The following is a 17,286-nucleotide window of genomic DNA, read 5'->3' on the forward strand; positions in this document are numbered from 1 at the left end:
TTAGCATCACCCACCACCGTCGTAGATCCATGTGCCTTACACGTTGACGGTAATAAGTTCTTGTTCTTATAACCAACCAGTTAGAAAGCAAGTGTTTTATGAATGTATACTTTGCCTCTTGTCTTTGGATAAAAACGACAGGTGCATGGTGAATAGTCAGGTGCATGGTGAAATATTGGTGCCGGCACCGCCACCAGCTCTTACATCAGACAACACATCTGATCAGACTGCAGGGGAAATCGACAGCTACATTTACATTTACATTTATTCATTTGGCAGACGCTTTTATCCAAAGCGACTTACAAGTAGTTTTATACAGTGGCACATTACTGCAGAGCAATCAGGGGTAAGGTGCCTTGCTCAAGGGCCCTTCAGTCATGACCTGCTGGCACTGAGATTAGAACCGGCAACCTTCTGACCACAAGTCCAACGCTCTAACCATTAGGCCACAGCTGACCCCACAGCTACGGTACCGACCCAGGATGCTGGCCTGCTGTAATTGACACGCTAGGCCAAAATCATTGGATCGGAAATGGACCAGTGCCATGTCAGAATCGCAGATTCACCAAAAACTGGCATTTTCAAAGAGCTTTTCAGCCACAAACTAGCTAATGGTGAGTATTTTCCACGTGACTGGCCTCTGTAATCTCCAACCTAAGGATCTGTTTCATCAAGGATCTGAGAAAAGGTTTCACCAGAGATTGTAAATCAAATTAAATTAGCCAAGTACTTTTTTATAAGCATGGGTACCACACCAGATATTTTCCATATCGATAAGCTCTCCTTTATAGTGTGATACTGTGGCGAGCAGTGCGGGACGAGAGCCATGAGGGAGCGGCGCGAGGCCAGTGACGGGAGTGATAACGAGCGTCAGCTGCGCATGCACTGGTCTCGCATATCTCACGGAGGAGCTCCGGCAGTATAAGAGAGGAGCAACAACAGGGAAAGGCGAGAGAGGACAGGCCTGGACTTTATGTATTGTGTTTGTGTGGTCGGCAGTCGGCCGATTTCCACCTCCTTCCTTCCTTTTATTGAACCATGCTACAGATACATTTCTCCCGAAGGGGAAAAAAAGAGGAGCGCTTTCTTGAATGTCTTTCAATAACAAGCCGTACAGGGAATCACTTTTTAACTCCGTAATGACTGTACTGATGAGCTAGGAATTGATATGATATAATTGTCGCGGACAGTGACAACGCAAGCAACATGTCAGGGGTTTATAAGGGTGTACAGTCACGCATTCAGGATGTAAATGGGTGCCTTGTGCTGCCGGACACTTTAATTAAGTGGGAATAAACACAGTTAACAGTTACTGGAACTGCATATGTAACTGGGCCTCAAACCGGGGTTGGTCCGGATAGGCGACGGGCGCTCTAACGGGGGGAGGGTAAAGACCGTAGTCTCTAGCGTCTGTGGGTGCAGCGTCTCTGTTGGTCGGGTAGTGAGGTTTACCTTTCACAGAATTCTGTTCGCTGGCCTCCGTTACTCATACTTAAACGATTTGATGCAACTAGTAAAGTCCTACAAGGTGTGGATTTGGTTTCATCTTTAAAGGACTTTGTTGCAGGATTGAGAGACCAGTTTGACAGTAGGTGATATTTCTTTCACTGCTTTTTCAAAACTTTGTATTAGCACCTATTGTACTATTGCCCTTGTATGACATATCGCTTATTGCTCTCTGAACTCTTTGTAAGTTGCTTTGGATAAAGTCACCGCTAGGTTTGTGAAGAGCAATTTTGAAACCTAAAGTGAGCGGAGCCAGTCGTCTGCATCTTGGCAGTGCATTACTCCCGCATAATAAATAAAGGCAAAAAGGCAGGACGCCTGGTTGGTGAAACAATTTGTCACTCAAGTGGTTACGCCCTTAATTATGCAGAATTATAAAAAATTATGGAGTTTAAAAAAAATTCACCCCCTCACCCTTTTTGTACCAAACTGTAAACATGCTTTTCTCTGCTATAAAGTTGGCAATTTTAACATGGGGCTCAATGAGATTCTGCTCTGTTTAGGAGTCAGTCTCTAGCGGCCAGTCAATGAATTGCATTTTAAGTCACTTCCATTAGAGAGACTGGAAGGTTGCCGCTCAGTGTAAACAGAGCTTTGGAAGACAGACTGTATGTAGGCAGCAAGTGGCAAAGTTTGGAACAGCGCTTACATATCTCCCATTCTACATCTTTGGACCAATTAGAATAATTTTAAGTGTGATTTGGATTTCTTTCATAAAAACATTCAGAACATCTACATTAAGAAACATTAAAAAATGTAAATAATACATAATGCTGGGCTTTGCACAATTGGATAGTGTAAATTTAGTGTAAGCTTTCCTGTGGCTCCGTGTTTAGAGCATGGCGCAAGCAATGCCAAGGTCATCGATCCCAGGGGAATGCACATAGTCAGAAACAAATGAATAGTACAATGCAATGCAAGTCGCTTTGGATAAAAGCGTCTGACAAATGCATAAGTGTAAATTGACACCAATACACAATTTCCTAGTTGCAGTGAAATGTAATGCCATGGGTAAAGATTATCAGAGGACAGAAAATAAGCGTTTGAGATGTCAGGTATCACTTAGATGCCCTTGCTGTAACTTTGCGATTGCTTTGAGTGCCTCTCTTAGCGAGAGAACATCAGTGTTAGCCTCGGGTCAGACAGTCTCGGTACCTTAAGTTCATGGCAATGATAAATGACACAAGAGGTCTTCACGGCTTACAGAGCACTCACAGATACTTTACAGAGATGTTCAATTAAAATAAGATTCCAAATATAGATCAGACAGAAGAAAGGCATATGGGTTTAGAATGCCATAAGGGTGAATAAATGATGAGAGAATATTAATCTTTCCTCCTGTTTAAAGAAACAACTATAATAATTTTCTACCTTCTTGGTTACACAAAGTTGGACATTTGATCCCTGCCGGTAGATCACAAGCCAGCTGTATTTAATCAAACTCCGTTTCCTCTTCAAGAAAGCCAATCGCCTTTATCACTTCAGGTCTCCCGTGTTAAAGTTTCAGCGGATATGCAATAAGCAACAAGTGCACCTTGTGCGTAACCTTAATAAACCGGCTGTGAGCTATATCAAAGATAATGAACAAACTCATAAAAAGACTCTTTTATATCTTTAGGGAGCATCCCCGTTCCGCCAGGATAACTGATAAAAGCACCATCCACCATCTAGTGAAATGTGATGGCTTTAATCACTAAATTTAATACGAAACCCTCAAATGCTCTTCTGACCGGTTAACCTTCATTCGCAGGTCCTGTGGCCTCCCAGCTAGAATAATTATTTGATAAGTCAGTGCTTTATTCGCCATTAAGCTTGTCAGCACAGTTTTACCTTTGTATGAAAGTAAAGGGTCCAGACCATTTCCATTATGTAGAAATGCAGGTAGAGATGATCAGGACAAAGAGGAGAGACCGAGGTGCAGAGAAACTGTAAAGGGTCCAGACCATTTCCATTATGTAGAAATGCAGGTAGAGATGATCAGGACAAAGAGGAGAGACCGAGGTGCAGAGAAACTGTGAAGGGTCCAGACCATTTCCATTATGTAGAAATGCAGGTAGAGATGATCAGGACAAAGAGGAGAGACCGAGGTGCAGAGAAACTGAGAGCAGGGGGAAACACAGTGATATTATTATTGACCCTGATGGCCCTTTTGTCTCATCGCACCAAACCGTAAGCTCGACATAACACCTGAGGAAAAGAAAGAAGATGTAATAGCCACCAATAATGGCACTGCAACAGCCTGGCAATCTCTCCTGCTGTTCCAAAGCAGTTTGTCATGACAGTTTAGTGTCTGTCTTACCTGTAGGCATGAGAACTGGAGGAGAGATTTCGTCTTCAAGCCGAGAGAACAGGCCGGTTTGTTCACTAGATCTATCACCTGCTGACACAAGATTCGAACGATAGGGAGACCATAGTGTTCCCAGTTTATTGAATATGATGGCGAAATCTTCACTCTAACAACATTCTCAAAAGAAATGAATACCCATGTGAAAAGGGTTCACAAAAATGTACTACTGTAAATGTATTTCAAGTGCTAGATTAAGTAGTCATTAAATCCACAGTACGATACTGGCAAACCTGCTGCAAAAACTACAGCAAAGTTTTACAATGAATAAGTACCTTTATTGATTTGTACTAAGTGTAACTAAAGGGACAGTTCACCTAAAGATACAAATTCTGTCATTTACTCGGTGGTTGCAAATCTGTGTGAATGTCTTCGTTATGATCAAAACAGAGAAAGATATTTTGAAGAATGCTTGTAACCAAATATTTCTTAGCCACCATTGACGAGACAACCATATAGGAAAAATAATAATGGTGGTCAAAAGTGCCCCAAACTTTCCTACATTCAAGTGCTCAACAGAACCAAGAAATGTATAAAGCATTTTTTCCTAGTATGGTTGTGTATAGAGAATCACAGGTGGTGTATTTACACCCGGGCCCCTCTGACAGGTGATTGAGGGAAGATTAATGGAAACATAATGTGGTCTGTAGACTCTCTCTCTCCATCTAAGAAAAAGCATTACTTATCTTCAGCCTTCTTGGCATTCATGGCATTGTCATCTCCTCCATGGCATTTTGCCCCGTTGCACATGGTCAGGGTTGATGGGAACGAGCGATTAGAGGTGCAGCTGTGATACGGGCACTCTCGCCCACTCATCGCCCAAACCTCATGAGACAAAGAACTGAAAGATGAGTCACGCGCTGAATCTGCCCCGTCAAAGATCAGGATCAAGACCCGCTCATCTCGCAATAAGCACAGAACATCTGTTCGCTCAGAGACTTTTGGAAATGCTTGTATGGGGATTCAATTTGTCACAAACCAATCGTTCTCATTTGAAGAACTGCAACAATAAACATTCTGTGTCCTGAAAATGTAAAGAAGCAACTAGGCAATAAGAATAAGGTTTGCTATTTTTGAAGCAGACATCAACAGTCCACTCAATGGCTAGAGTATAAAATCAAATGCAAAAACGATTTAAATAAATAAATAAAAAGCCAAGCTGTATGGCACGCTGTCACTCTGTCCCATTTCCCCATTTCAAGACTGAATATAAAAAGTAATACTTTCAGAAAGTTTAAGAGGCCAACAGCAGGTATGCCCATTAGCTGAAAACATACCATTGTTGAAACTTAATGAGGAATACAGCGCAAGGACTGAAAGAATATAAAAAACACCAAAGACATGACAACTCTTCTGTTCTATACATTTAGACCACCTGCTGTTAGTTATAATTAAAAGAATAATTCATCATCATTAACAAAGCAACGAACAAGAAACGCTGATTTGTGCATTCTGAATATAATACACTTAGATAACAGCTAAATCAGGCCCGCCTCAATTAAACCCCAAACTCCAGCGGTTGGGAAAATGGGTCAGTTTGAAGGACTGTCCCTGCTAGATTGGAACTGTCACAAGCTCCCCGCTACCAAAATATAAATTAATTTATCCAATGCCAGCCAGAACCCGGCTGAGCCGCATACTAATGTAGCCCACAGCGGGAACGCACACAAAGGCCAGGCCCCAGACTTCACCAGGACAGGGATATCACAGAGCGGCTCAAAAACGCTGCAGGAGCCAACTGGGATTTAAACTGCTACGTTTACTGTGCAGGTGTGTGTGTGTGTGATTCTCTTCTGAGATTTTTAAGTAGAGCATATCTTATTCAGAATCTGCACTGCAATCTGATTCCCGCACCTGCGCCCAGCAGGATTTCTTCTGAAGTCATCAACTCTGAACTCGGGAAAGTACCAGAAGTTATAAGACTAATTATAATAAAATCTTTGCTGGCATTCTAACAGCTGAGGACTTATACAAAAAGTTCACAAGGAAATGGAATTTCCAACTTATTTATTCACTAGCATGTTATCCCCAATGTCCTATATGTGAGAGGACTTTCAAGAGACTATTTACCTTCAACATGTAAAGGATAATGTACAGCAGTCGGTTGTTATGGCAGAAATAAGCCCTGACAGTTTGATATATCAATGCAGTTCTATCACAACGAAGGAGCATATTTCGGAATAACAGCTAGCTGCTTGCACATCATCCGCTTATTAAATGGCTACTGGACATGAAATGTGAATTTGAAATATTTTATTAGCTGTTTACCTTCGGTTTTAAGGTAAGAAACGTTTCCTTATCTTGGTAAGGCTGTTATCTTGGAATAACGAACATGCAAATGTTGCGACTGTCCAATCAGAATCAAGCATTCCAACGAGCCGTGTAATAAGAATATATAACAGTGGCTGATATGTTGCGAGTGTTTTAAAGTCGTATGATACAGAATATAATATCCCCTAGTCGTTCTTTCTTGGGGTTCATAGGCAGAAGACTCACGCTGCGCTTGCCTCTATCATTCAAATGCTTTCATATGCCATCACCCCCGCTGAGATCTGATCATGACCAGAAGAATCAGAAAAACAAGAGGCCAAAAGGTGCTTATTATCCTTGTTACTAATTATGTCTTTGCTCTTTGCCGAGCTGAACGTTCCCAGGCTTCTGGAATTCAGTTTCGCTTGGCTTCGGGACCTCCCTAAGTGATCACTGTAATTCTGAGGTCAATACAGATCTCCTTGCAAACACATGGGTGTTGACAGATTTGAAACAATTATAGATCACAAAACCCAACAGTTACGTGCCTACAAGGCTTTAGCGTTACATGTTGCGGATCAGTAAACATGCATGTACGTGGATGATAGGGAACTGTACAATAATCATGGGTTTGCAGCCTGTACAAATAACAAAGCTGAGCACATTCAATCTACATCTGATGGATCTGCTTTAAAAATTCACTGTCAGCTGAATAATATAGCAATGCTGTATTTTCGTGTGATAGGAACAGCAATATAAAAGGGAAAGGAATTTACAGCAGGTTTCTATGCAACTTTATGAGAGGCTTTATAATGTCTCTACGCTCATCTCACGCAGCTAAAAAGAAATGAAAGATCTAAACAAACTCTTCCTTTGCTGTGTCACAAACTATCCTTGAAAAAAACTAGCTCTCCATTTTAAAACATTTTTTACATTAGTTGGACCTTTGTCCCTGGGAGAACATTCTTATTAATATATCAAATTTAAGAATGAGATGAATAGAACATGTATATATTGATATATATAGAAAAACATATCAAGTTTATCTTTTGATTTCTGTTCTTACTGGCATCGACCAAAATTACATTCTCACATATCTTGTAATATGGATAATTTGTTGTTCAGTTTATATCTCATAAAAATAATAATAGTTTGAAAAAACTGAATTGATTGCATTACCAGTGTCTAAAACTGAATCCGAAAACGATTAAACGATTAAACCTTTTGCTGCCACAAAAGACATCAAATATGACTTCTATCACTTTTCTAGTTTATTGTTTTGTTTTAAAGGTCCTATGTATGAAATTTAGCGGCATCTAGAGGCGAGGTTGTGATTTGCAACCAGCTGCTCGCTCCACCCTTCCCTTTCACTACGGTGGCTGACAAAGAACTAAGATGTCACGTTTTCACTTGTTTACCGAAGGAGATGATGAATATGCAAATTTGTTCTATGGTGTGATGATTATTTTTTAGAAAAAAACAACATAATATTAACTGTCTTTTTCAGAAGTTTCCTTCCGTGTTCAGCAGGAAAAATAACATCACGCAGATTAAGAAAGACATGAGGGTGTCTGACAGAATTTTTATTTTGTTGCAAACACCTTTTTACATTTGATGCAAGATTGACAGTTATCGACAATTTCATTTATGCATTTGGCAGACACTTTTATCCAAAGTGATTTACATTGTTTTATACTATAAGTTTGTTTCTAAGTATGTGGAATCCCCTGGGAACGAACCCACAACCTAGCCTTTGCTAGTGCCATGCTCTAATCACTGAGCTACAGGAAGGCCAATTTTGAGCACAACACAGCCGTCTCTGCTGTGCAAGCACAGCACAAATAAAACCTAATGTGTTAAAAAGCACAGTGAAGTATTGTACCAAACGGCTGATAAAGTTTAATGTCAATCCTTTCAATTTTATATATACGCACACTGCAAGGTGCTCTGAACTTTCATTGTAACTGCGTGATAAAGAGAAAAACTCAGAAGTAATCCATCACGATGACAAACGGCCATTTGCAGAAACGATACTGTAAAGAACAGCCTGTGTCAAAGTTGTAAAATGTGTGCAGTTCAATTGGCAAGATTATTAAAGCCATCTTTCCAGCTGAATCTGGACTATCTTTAAAGTGGGAAAACGACGATAATCTTACCATATGTCATGGAAAAGTCGATAGTTTGTAATGAATGGCTTCAGTGATAACAGCAGATCACAATGGAGAACGCTGGCTGGTCTGCTATCTCAGCTACAGTCTCTGTGCATCATTGTTTCCAGCTATTGATCTTGTACCGCTGTACTCTACCCAACTCACAAACATCTGCTGCTGCGCGAAATCAGCCAATGTTTGTCTGTGAACAGGCAACGGAAAACAGGTCGATTAATAACCGTGATCATAAAATAGTGAAGAGTAGAGGGTTTCAGTAGATGGGAAAAGAATGTAATATATCAGTGTGATGTAGCTCTTCAACACCTGAAAGAACTGAATGAATGAGATAGTAACTGCTACTGTAGACCCATTAAAAGTTTCTACACGTCCCCCTCACTTTTTTTAAACTTTCCTCATCAATTTAATGCTTAATTTTAACGAAGTGTCTGTTTACACAACCCGCAAAAGCTTTGTACGCTAGCTCCGGCAACAAGTATCTGAATGGAATGGTGATACTAACCACTAAGCTTTACACAGACACTTGAGTGGCGTGATGCGGTAGACATGTGTTCAACACCATATTTAGCCGTTTCGCTAGCCGATTTTTATCGGTCAGTCAGTTTACTGTTTGCTAAATACCAGGTGTGTAACAGATTATAAACCATAATGTGTTTTATTAATGATATTAGCAATATTAACAGCATTAATAATCAGCATGTTAAGAGCATTTCATAATGAATAATGAATGTTTTAATTGGGAAGATTATTTAGAATCAGCTCGGGTATGAATGACATGAAAGGCTACTTACAGTGTAACTTTGTACTTTTGCTCATGATAAAATGTGTTTGAGTTGTTACATTATGGACTGTATTGTTTGCATGTTCTCTTTTTTATATTAAAATAGACCACTAGACTTCTTGGGGCTTATAAGCACAGTACATCTTCACAGTAACCAGTTTTTCTATAATCCATATATGCTTTTCATACCCGTATTTGACTGGGCACAATTGATATAATATTTAAAATAAAGAATTGTCTCGACCTCCGCTGTACAATACAGAAACTTTAATTGAATACCCCTGGTTTAGGATAAGGTTGGGGTAGGTGTATTGCGTTTACAACATTTATTGTGCTTCCATATTAAATTAATTAAACACTTTTTTAGTATCATTACTTTTGTTTTAATATATGTTGCATATTAATTGTTAGGCTACTTTGTAACCAAAATTAAAATTGGTTTTAACTCAGTGTTCCGTAAAATAGTCTGAGTTGCGCCCCTGGTTTGAACTGAGGTACAAAAGAGGATTCAGAATTTCCATTTGCTGCATTACGTGTTGTTTTTAACAGTACATTTCTTATTTCCATAAAAACATTACTTGAGTGCATTTTAAGACTGTACACAGGAAACCACCAGAAAATCACCAACATCAGAGAAAAAAAACATTCTACACTTCAGCCTCTCATCAAATATATATGCACTATATTTAATACATATTTAATAAAAAACATTCATTGTTTTAACTGTGGTGGAAGACAAAAAATACATCCAAATATTGATGTTTTCTATGGTATTGCCGTATGGAAAATGTAAAATATGTTTTGATGGCTGTGTTAATGTTTTGACTTTGATTGTTTTAAAATTGTATATATTGTTTTGACTTTAGTTCAATACTGTCAAAACAATATGGGAATGTTAACTCAAAAAATGTTAAGCAAAAGGCATAAGCGAACTAAGCGGCTGCTTAGGGCCTCCGTGGCCACCAAGGAGCCCTCAAGCCTCTAAAACAAATTAAAACAATTATGATATTTCATGTACTTTTGGGCCATTTCTTGACATCGTTTTTATATCATATTTAAATGGTTATGGGTATTGATACAAAATGCATTATTAATTGAAAAAAAAACCTCAACGCAATGTTAACGGGCTTCTGCAGCTGGATGCATGCACAGCTAGAGTATGACTAGTCTTGCAGAACATATGGCTGCAAGGCCCAAGAAATGTTTCGAGGCGTGGAAATGTCCCTGCATTAACAGACCGGTGTAAATTCACAAACGTGTCAAAAGTTAACGGCAACAATATTATTATAAGTTTATGCCGTGAACCGCGCAAGTCGATTGTGATGAATTCTTATAGCACCGTTGTATACACGACAGCTTACTCCTTAGATCAGACGGCTTCGTGTTGATATTTGATTGGTATTCAGATTTATATTTTATTCTTGAACCAGCTTTTTACAGATCCATCTGATCTGTTCATTATTTTATTATTTTGTTTAATATTGTCCATTGAAATAATTTTTTATATAAAAAGTCACTGTTTATCTTAAGTCATATTATTTGTAGTTGATTGTATTGCACTTTTTGCACATTGCTAATTTCTTTTACCAAAAGCAATTCAAGTGGTTAACATGTTTACCGTAAATGCATTGTCCACTGATTTATATAGCTGATTTTCAGTACACCATATTAAGTATGCCAATTGGTACTGTAAGACTTTGAGTCTTAAAGTTCAAGATGAACACCTGACCACTCCTGTGGGCTTGCTACTGTTACAATTAAAATCCGTGGTATGATGTGAGCAACACAGCTATAACCTATAAAATGGATAACGGGTGTTCTAGATTTATAGTGTGCGAATAAACAAGGATTGACAATAATTAGACATATTGGTGGCACAGAGGGGCCACTGACATAAGTATAACATACAGTATAACATATAGGCAGATTTTAGACACAAATTGATGAATATTGTCTGATCTGTGAGCGTGTGTGTGTGCTTCATTGTTATCTTACAGTCTTTTCCTGAGCTGTCTGTAAAAGTTCTTCATAATAAAGAAGTTGATCCACTTCAAAGCAATCGCTGTATCTCTCCACCAGCTTGCTCAAATCCTGTCTGATGTTCTCCTCGGTCTCCTGCCTCTGTCTGGCCTGCTTCAGGTAGTCATAGGTCTTCATGAACACCTCTTCACCCAGCCTCTGATGCAGTGACCTAAAACATCGATTCAATTCACTTAAACTCTGTTTAATTGCAGAGAAACTCAACTTCACATAAATACACTTTTGATAAAAGCTTTCTGGTTTTCCTTTTCAACATGCATCTCAACGCTGTGGGAGTTTTGGAGGCGTCCAAGCAGGACGTCTTGTAAAAACGACCTCCTGACAGGTGTTAGATGTGTGAGCAGGCACCGTGAATAAGCTCCACGTCTCAATGCCAGTACCTTTGGACTTCTCAGCTAGAAAAGAGCTTCACATAGTTAAGATTTTTTTTGTTAATGTTACTAATGGGTAAACTTACACATTATTAAAGAGAATATCATATATCTATATCTTATCAAAGAGTAAGATTGTGAAATATGTGTCAGCTTTTGATATTCTTATGAAGAAAGGTCCATAGAAATGAGATTTTACCTGGTCTATTGAAAAAAAAAAGATTTAAACTTTCCACATCAAACTTCTTTATTGCATTGGAGAATGAATGTGACTCAAACCTGAGAAACCTCAGATGAAATGATCTATTGCTGACCGTAGCTCCGAGGTTTATATCATCCGAGACTATTTAACATTACAAGGTTAAAATCAAATTTGGGTTAGCTTGACTCAGTTGTACCCACAAGCCAAAGCAATGTCATTATATTAGTCAAAGGGTGGAGAAATGAACTGGAAATAGACAAGATATGATGAATATCAAAAAGTGATTTGTTCGTTTTTGTTGACATACAATATTGGAATATTAATGTGGCACTACTTTTGTAGTAGAACAAAACTAAAGACCCATCAGCCCCGTGAGAAGATTGAATATGAAAACAACACTTTTGCAAGACTCATAGAAACTTCTCATATGAAAACTAATCAACCTTATAAAAGTATGAGCGTTACATCTGGACCCATGAGGATATATGATCTCAATTTAGATTAAATTTGCACCTATTGGTTTTGATTTTATCTGCATCACAGGATAATGTCAGTGGATTGAATGAAAACAGTCAGTGGGATTCTGTTATATTACCTGTACAGTGAAAGAGACGTTGCAAGAGATTTGATTAATTTGGCTGTTAAAGACTGGGTAGGAATTAGATATAAAACTTTGTTGAAAACAACAAAAGCATATGGTCAAAATGTACTGACCAGTACCCATGCAGAATCTATAGAAGAATCTATTATACTTTGGAACGGATTTGTGTCAAAAGATTAATTTGAGAATATAACTCTCTTCGGTTTCTCAAACCAATTTAAAATGCAACTTACATGATAAAAGACAAATACGTTCAGCAGAGGAAAGCGGTGCATAAACAATTTGTGAGTGACAGATGTTGCTATTTTTCAGAAATCTGCCGAGATTTTGTTGAATTTCTGCTACACTGTAAAGAAATCTACTTAAAAACTTAAACTCAAACATTTAAGTTACAATTTGGCTTTACAAGTCACTTAGAAATGATAATTATTTATATAATACAGTACAATAAAGTACAGTACAGTACTACGTATAATTTATTATATTACATTTATATTGTATAAAACCATCTTTAAAAATGTAGTTGCATTTCGTGAGTAACAAAATCGTGAAAAAGAAAGAAGTGTACATGAGTCTTATCCTGTCACTACAGAGAGGAAGTACTGGACTAATTAAAGTGTAAATACTGTGGATGTTTTCATTATGCTAATTGGAAACACTGATATGACACTACAGTTACATAACATGGGTCTCGCTTCTCAGTAGGATACATTTTTGATGTTTTCTCATTAGTTCTGCTATAGCTGCTGTCTTTGCACAGGATGTTTGCAATACAACGGGTCACCTGACAGCGTTAGCCGTCAGCGGGAAAAGTCATGCCTCCAGGCTGACACCAGCCATACCTTCAGGCATTTCATGCGAGTGTCAAGCCTGATGGGCAGCAGACAGGTGCTGATGCTGAGGGACGGCAGGGCTGGGGCGACTTCATCGAGGTGAGAGCACGGGGTTCAGCACGCTCAATCCACTGCAGTAATGGGTACCAGGATATGAGCGTGTGCGGTCTGGGATTAAATCGATCATGCTTCCCCTGCCCACTTCAGCGTGAGGTAATTGCTGTCTCCTCCTTGCCACGCTTCCCTGGTGTTTCGCTGTGGGTCTAGAGCACTCTGGTATGGTAACATGAAGAGAGCAAATTATTTATTTTATATACGGCATGCGATACGCCAGAGGTGTAAAGAGTACCTTTAAAAACATGCTTGAGTAAAAGTACAGATACCTTGCAGTGAAAATGAAATGACTCCATTACAAGTTGAGTAACCGACTTGAGTAAGTCTTAGAGTATCTGATTTGAACAGTACCTGAGTATTTTACTCATACTGAATTTGGCTCAAAGCAGCACCAGTCCTCACACTTAAGAGACTTGTCAGTGAAAACCAAGAAACAGTTGATTCGCGAGGAGAGCAATTGCATCAAACTGAACACCTCAAAATTGCGACTTATATTCCAAACACCAAAGTCTCAGTTAAGCTCAAGCGCTGATAAGGAAACCAATATCCTTCAAAAAGCTCTCTTCAGTAAAACGGATAAATAAAGAAAATTACAAGTCAAAGCCTTTTTGCACTGCACATGCTGGTTTTGGCCTTATCGCCAGCTGCAGTCATGTCCTCTTCCCACATAAAACACCAGCGATGTCAACTACCTGATAATGAACCCTCATTCGCATAAAGAAGCCATGTTGACAAGTTTCAGTAAGTAAGGGCAAAATGCACAAGATATAGAACCTTCATGCCCTGTAAACGGCAATATTGCTTTTTCTGCAGCAGTTTATTTCTGTAATTCCAAATGTAGGTGAGTTAAGAGTACATACACTTATTAAAAATGTAGTCAAGTAGAGAGTAAAAGTTGCTAATATCTTTAATACTCTGTTACTGTACTTTGTATTTATACTAAGTCGCCAACAAGTATAAATACAAAGTCCATTTACTCCAATAGTTTACACCACTGCGATACGCTTACAGTTCACTTACAGTGATTTTAAAGTGGCCCATCCTATGGAGGTGACGAGAACTTAAAAACCCAATTTTAAAGGAATAGTTCACCCAAAAAGTAAAATTCTGTCACAATTTACTGTCTTATGCCATTTGAGATGTATATAACTGTATTGCCTCTGCTGAACACAGTTTTCTATCCATATATATGACTCTTTATGGCCATAGTTACAACTTCAAGCTCCATCCATCATACAAATAACCCAAACGACTACAAATGGGTCAATAAATGTCTTCTAAAACAAAATGTACTTTTGTTTGTGTCTTGTGACGAAAGAGATGTAAAGTGAATAGTTTCAATTTATGCTAAATAAGCTCAATATAAAGAGTTTGGTCACACTTCAGTATAGGGGCAATTCTCTCTGTTAACAAACCATTAACTATGACTTTCCCCCAATAATAATACCTAAACCTAACAACTTCCTTACTAACTATTAATAAGCAACAAATCCTTTAGGGATGTAGAGTGTGGTCATGCAGAATATGTGCTTTATAAGTACTAATAAACGGTCAATATGACAATAATTGGCTTGCTAATAAAAACTAGTTAATAGTGAGAATTGCCCGCGATACTGAAGTCTACAAAAACAGAAAACTCGGTTTTAAAATGTATATTATTTGAGTTATTATTACGTAATCAAAACAACTCAACTGCAGATAACTTGATATTACTTGGAACGAACAATAAAAAAACATGGTTTTTGAACATTTTACAAATGAACTTATAGATTTTTTTTACATTAGGTTCGGACGACATTTATTAACCTTGTTTAGATAGTCTTTCATATCATTTAAATGATGGCTTTTATAATGAATGCATGTGCTTTTTGAGCTTTAACAACTTTAACTAAAAATACTGGGTTGTTTTCAACCCATAGGGTAAAATATACAGTATACACCCACATGACGCACCATAACAAACCATACAGAAGAAACAAAACAAATTATTTGTTATGGCCATATACATGTATCCTCCAGCGATGATTTTTAGATTTCAAAATATTGTCATTCGTTTCTAATATAAACGTACACCATTATATCAAGATATATAACAAATGTAGGCACAGATTGATTTTTTTATAGTAGCGTTAATATCCTATCCCTTCTTTGACAAGTGTAGACTCTAATGAGATCAGACTTCATTATTGATCTGGAAAACGAAAAAACTGTGGCTTGAACAGTTTCCAAACTAACCGACAATAGAAGATGATTCATGATTTGAATAATTTAATTTGGCATTATCAATTTGTTTTATGACTGTGACAAATAACAGATGTGCCTGGTGAATCACCCAGCATATGAAAAGCAATAAAAACCTCATTCATATTTACAACTTTACTAAGAAACAAATGTAGTGAATCAATCAATTAAAGTCCAATTAATGTGATCAGTGCACTTTTTTCACAAACACCATTACTTCTGCTTGCTTTATTAAGACTAAATTATAACAATAAACATGTCACTCAAGGACAAAGATAAGCATGCGAGTATAAATGTAGACAGACACAATCTGACTAATCGGTTATCATGACTCACGTCAAGGAGCCAAGAATAAACACATAACCGAGAGACCTTTCAGGTCAGCACAAACATAAACAAGTTACCGCTGAAGTCTCACAAGGCCATTCCAGACAATGTTTTCATATAAAAGAGGCGTTCCTCTCGGAGTCAATAAACTTCAAACACACATGACCACTCATACGAACGCACAGAAAGTCTTTTTTTAGCTGATTACTGGAGGTAATCAAGACCGAGCTGCAATCACTCCCAGCGTGATAAACACAAGCCTCCAACCTCCACTTCCTAGCCCAGAAGGTCCTTCCTCCGCAATCAGCGTTCTTCTGTAGAGGAACCCGAAGAACCTCCTCAACAACAAAAGCATAATGACTTACAAGCATCTTTTGCTTCGTGCTGTTACGCCTCCGATTTCATCTCAGTCGTTTTATGGCCACACACCTGTGGTTCTGTGAACGTTTGCTTTCTGATGCAGCTTTGATTTGCCAAAGACATCAAACAACATCTACTGGTGAAGATAATGCATTTGAGTGCTATCCTTCAAGGTACCCACAGCACCCCTCCAAAGATGCATATCATGAACGGAGGTCTAAAGGGTTCACAAAAGCTCACGAAAAGAGTTTCTTGCTGCCAGAGGAGCTGAGTGGTCAAGACTCAAGGTGATTGTAACCTTTCACAGTAAGAGTATGCTGGTCTACAAATAGGCAGGTTGGTTTAAAGTCCACTTCTGACAAGTGGCTTTTAGGAGGAATGGCCCTAAAAAAACATGGACCTAATCATGCTCACCAGGGAGCAAGCTAGAGCAAACCAATATTCAAAGCGTCCATTACCTTGAAGGTCAAGATTTGACATAATAATTAAAAGCTAAGAACGTAATGACTGCTGATGTGTGACAGCGTAACGGTTAGCAACCAGCTCCGTTGACATATTGAATCCACTTGGGGTGAACCAAGAATTCAAGGCTTACTGCAATTAGAATTATGCTTATCAAGTACCACTGAGCACAGCGGTGCTTTGACCAAACATGGGGTCACCAAAAAAAGCAGATAGGGTTGTATGAACTCATTTCAAAATGTTTGATCTATTTTATCCAGCCGGGGACTATTTTTTAAACCACAGATTTTGAAAATACTATTTTTATGTACTGTATGTATGAAATTTGCATTGGGTTTGGAGGGTATTGTATGGATAAAATCCACTATTAAACTATTAAAAAAATGCTTAACATTAATAACAATTATTATTATGCATAATATGATTCATTATTCATATTATCTGAAATATTGTATGAGATGTGGGATAAAACGTTTCCCAGATGCACAGGGGAATATACAGAAGTGCCCTAAAACTGCTGGTACTGGTTGCAGACACCCATTTGCTCAAAGCAAGAAGTGTCACAAGTATTTGACAACCTAACAAAAAATAAGATAAGTTTGAGCTCCAGAGTAACACTAGTTCCTTTAGTTTCTTTGGTTCAAACTTGAAAACTTCGTATGCATATGGTAGGCACCTTAGACAAA

At 38.3% G+C, this 17,286-nt stretch overlaps 1 protein-coding gene across 1 annotated transcript in view; it reads right to left on the reverse strand.

Moving 5' to 3' along the window:
- Positions 1–10,549: 10,549 nt before the first annotated feature.
- Positions 10,550–17,286, reverse strand: part of nek11 (NIMA-related kinase 11) — a 54,916-nt gene continuing 48,179 nt past the window's right edge. The window contains exon 16 of the mRNA XM_079469046.1: positions 10,550–11,240. Coding sequence (XP_079325172.1) covers positions 11,036–11,240 — 205 coding nt within the window. The 3' untranslated portion in view covers positions 10,550–11,035. The remainder of the gene's footprint in view (positions 11,241–17,286) is intronic.

This window comes from Barbatula barbatula, assembly GCF_947034865.1.
Source record: "Barbatula barbatula genome assembly, chromosome: 12".
Classification (NCBI taxonomy): Eukaryota; Metazoa; Chordata; class Actinopteri; order Cypriniformes; family Nemacheilidae; genus Barbatula; species Barbatula barbatula.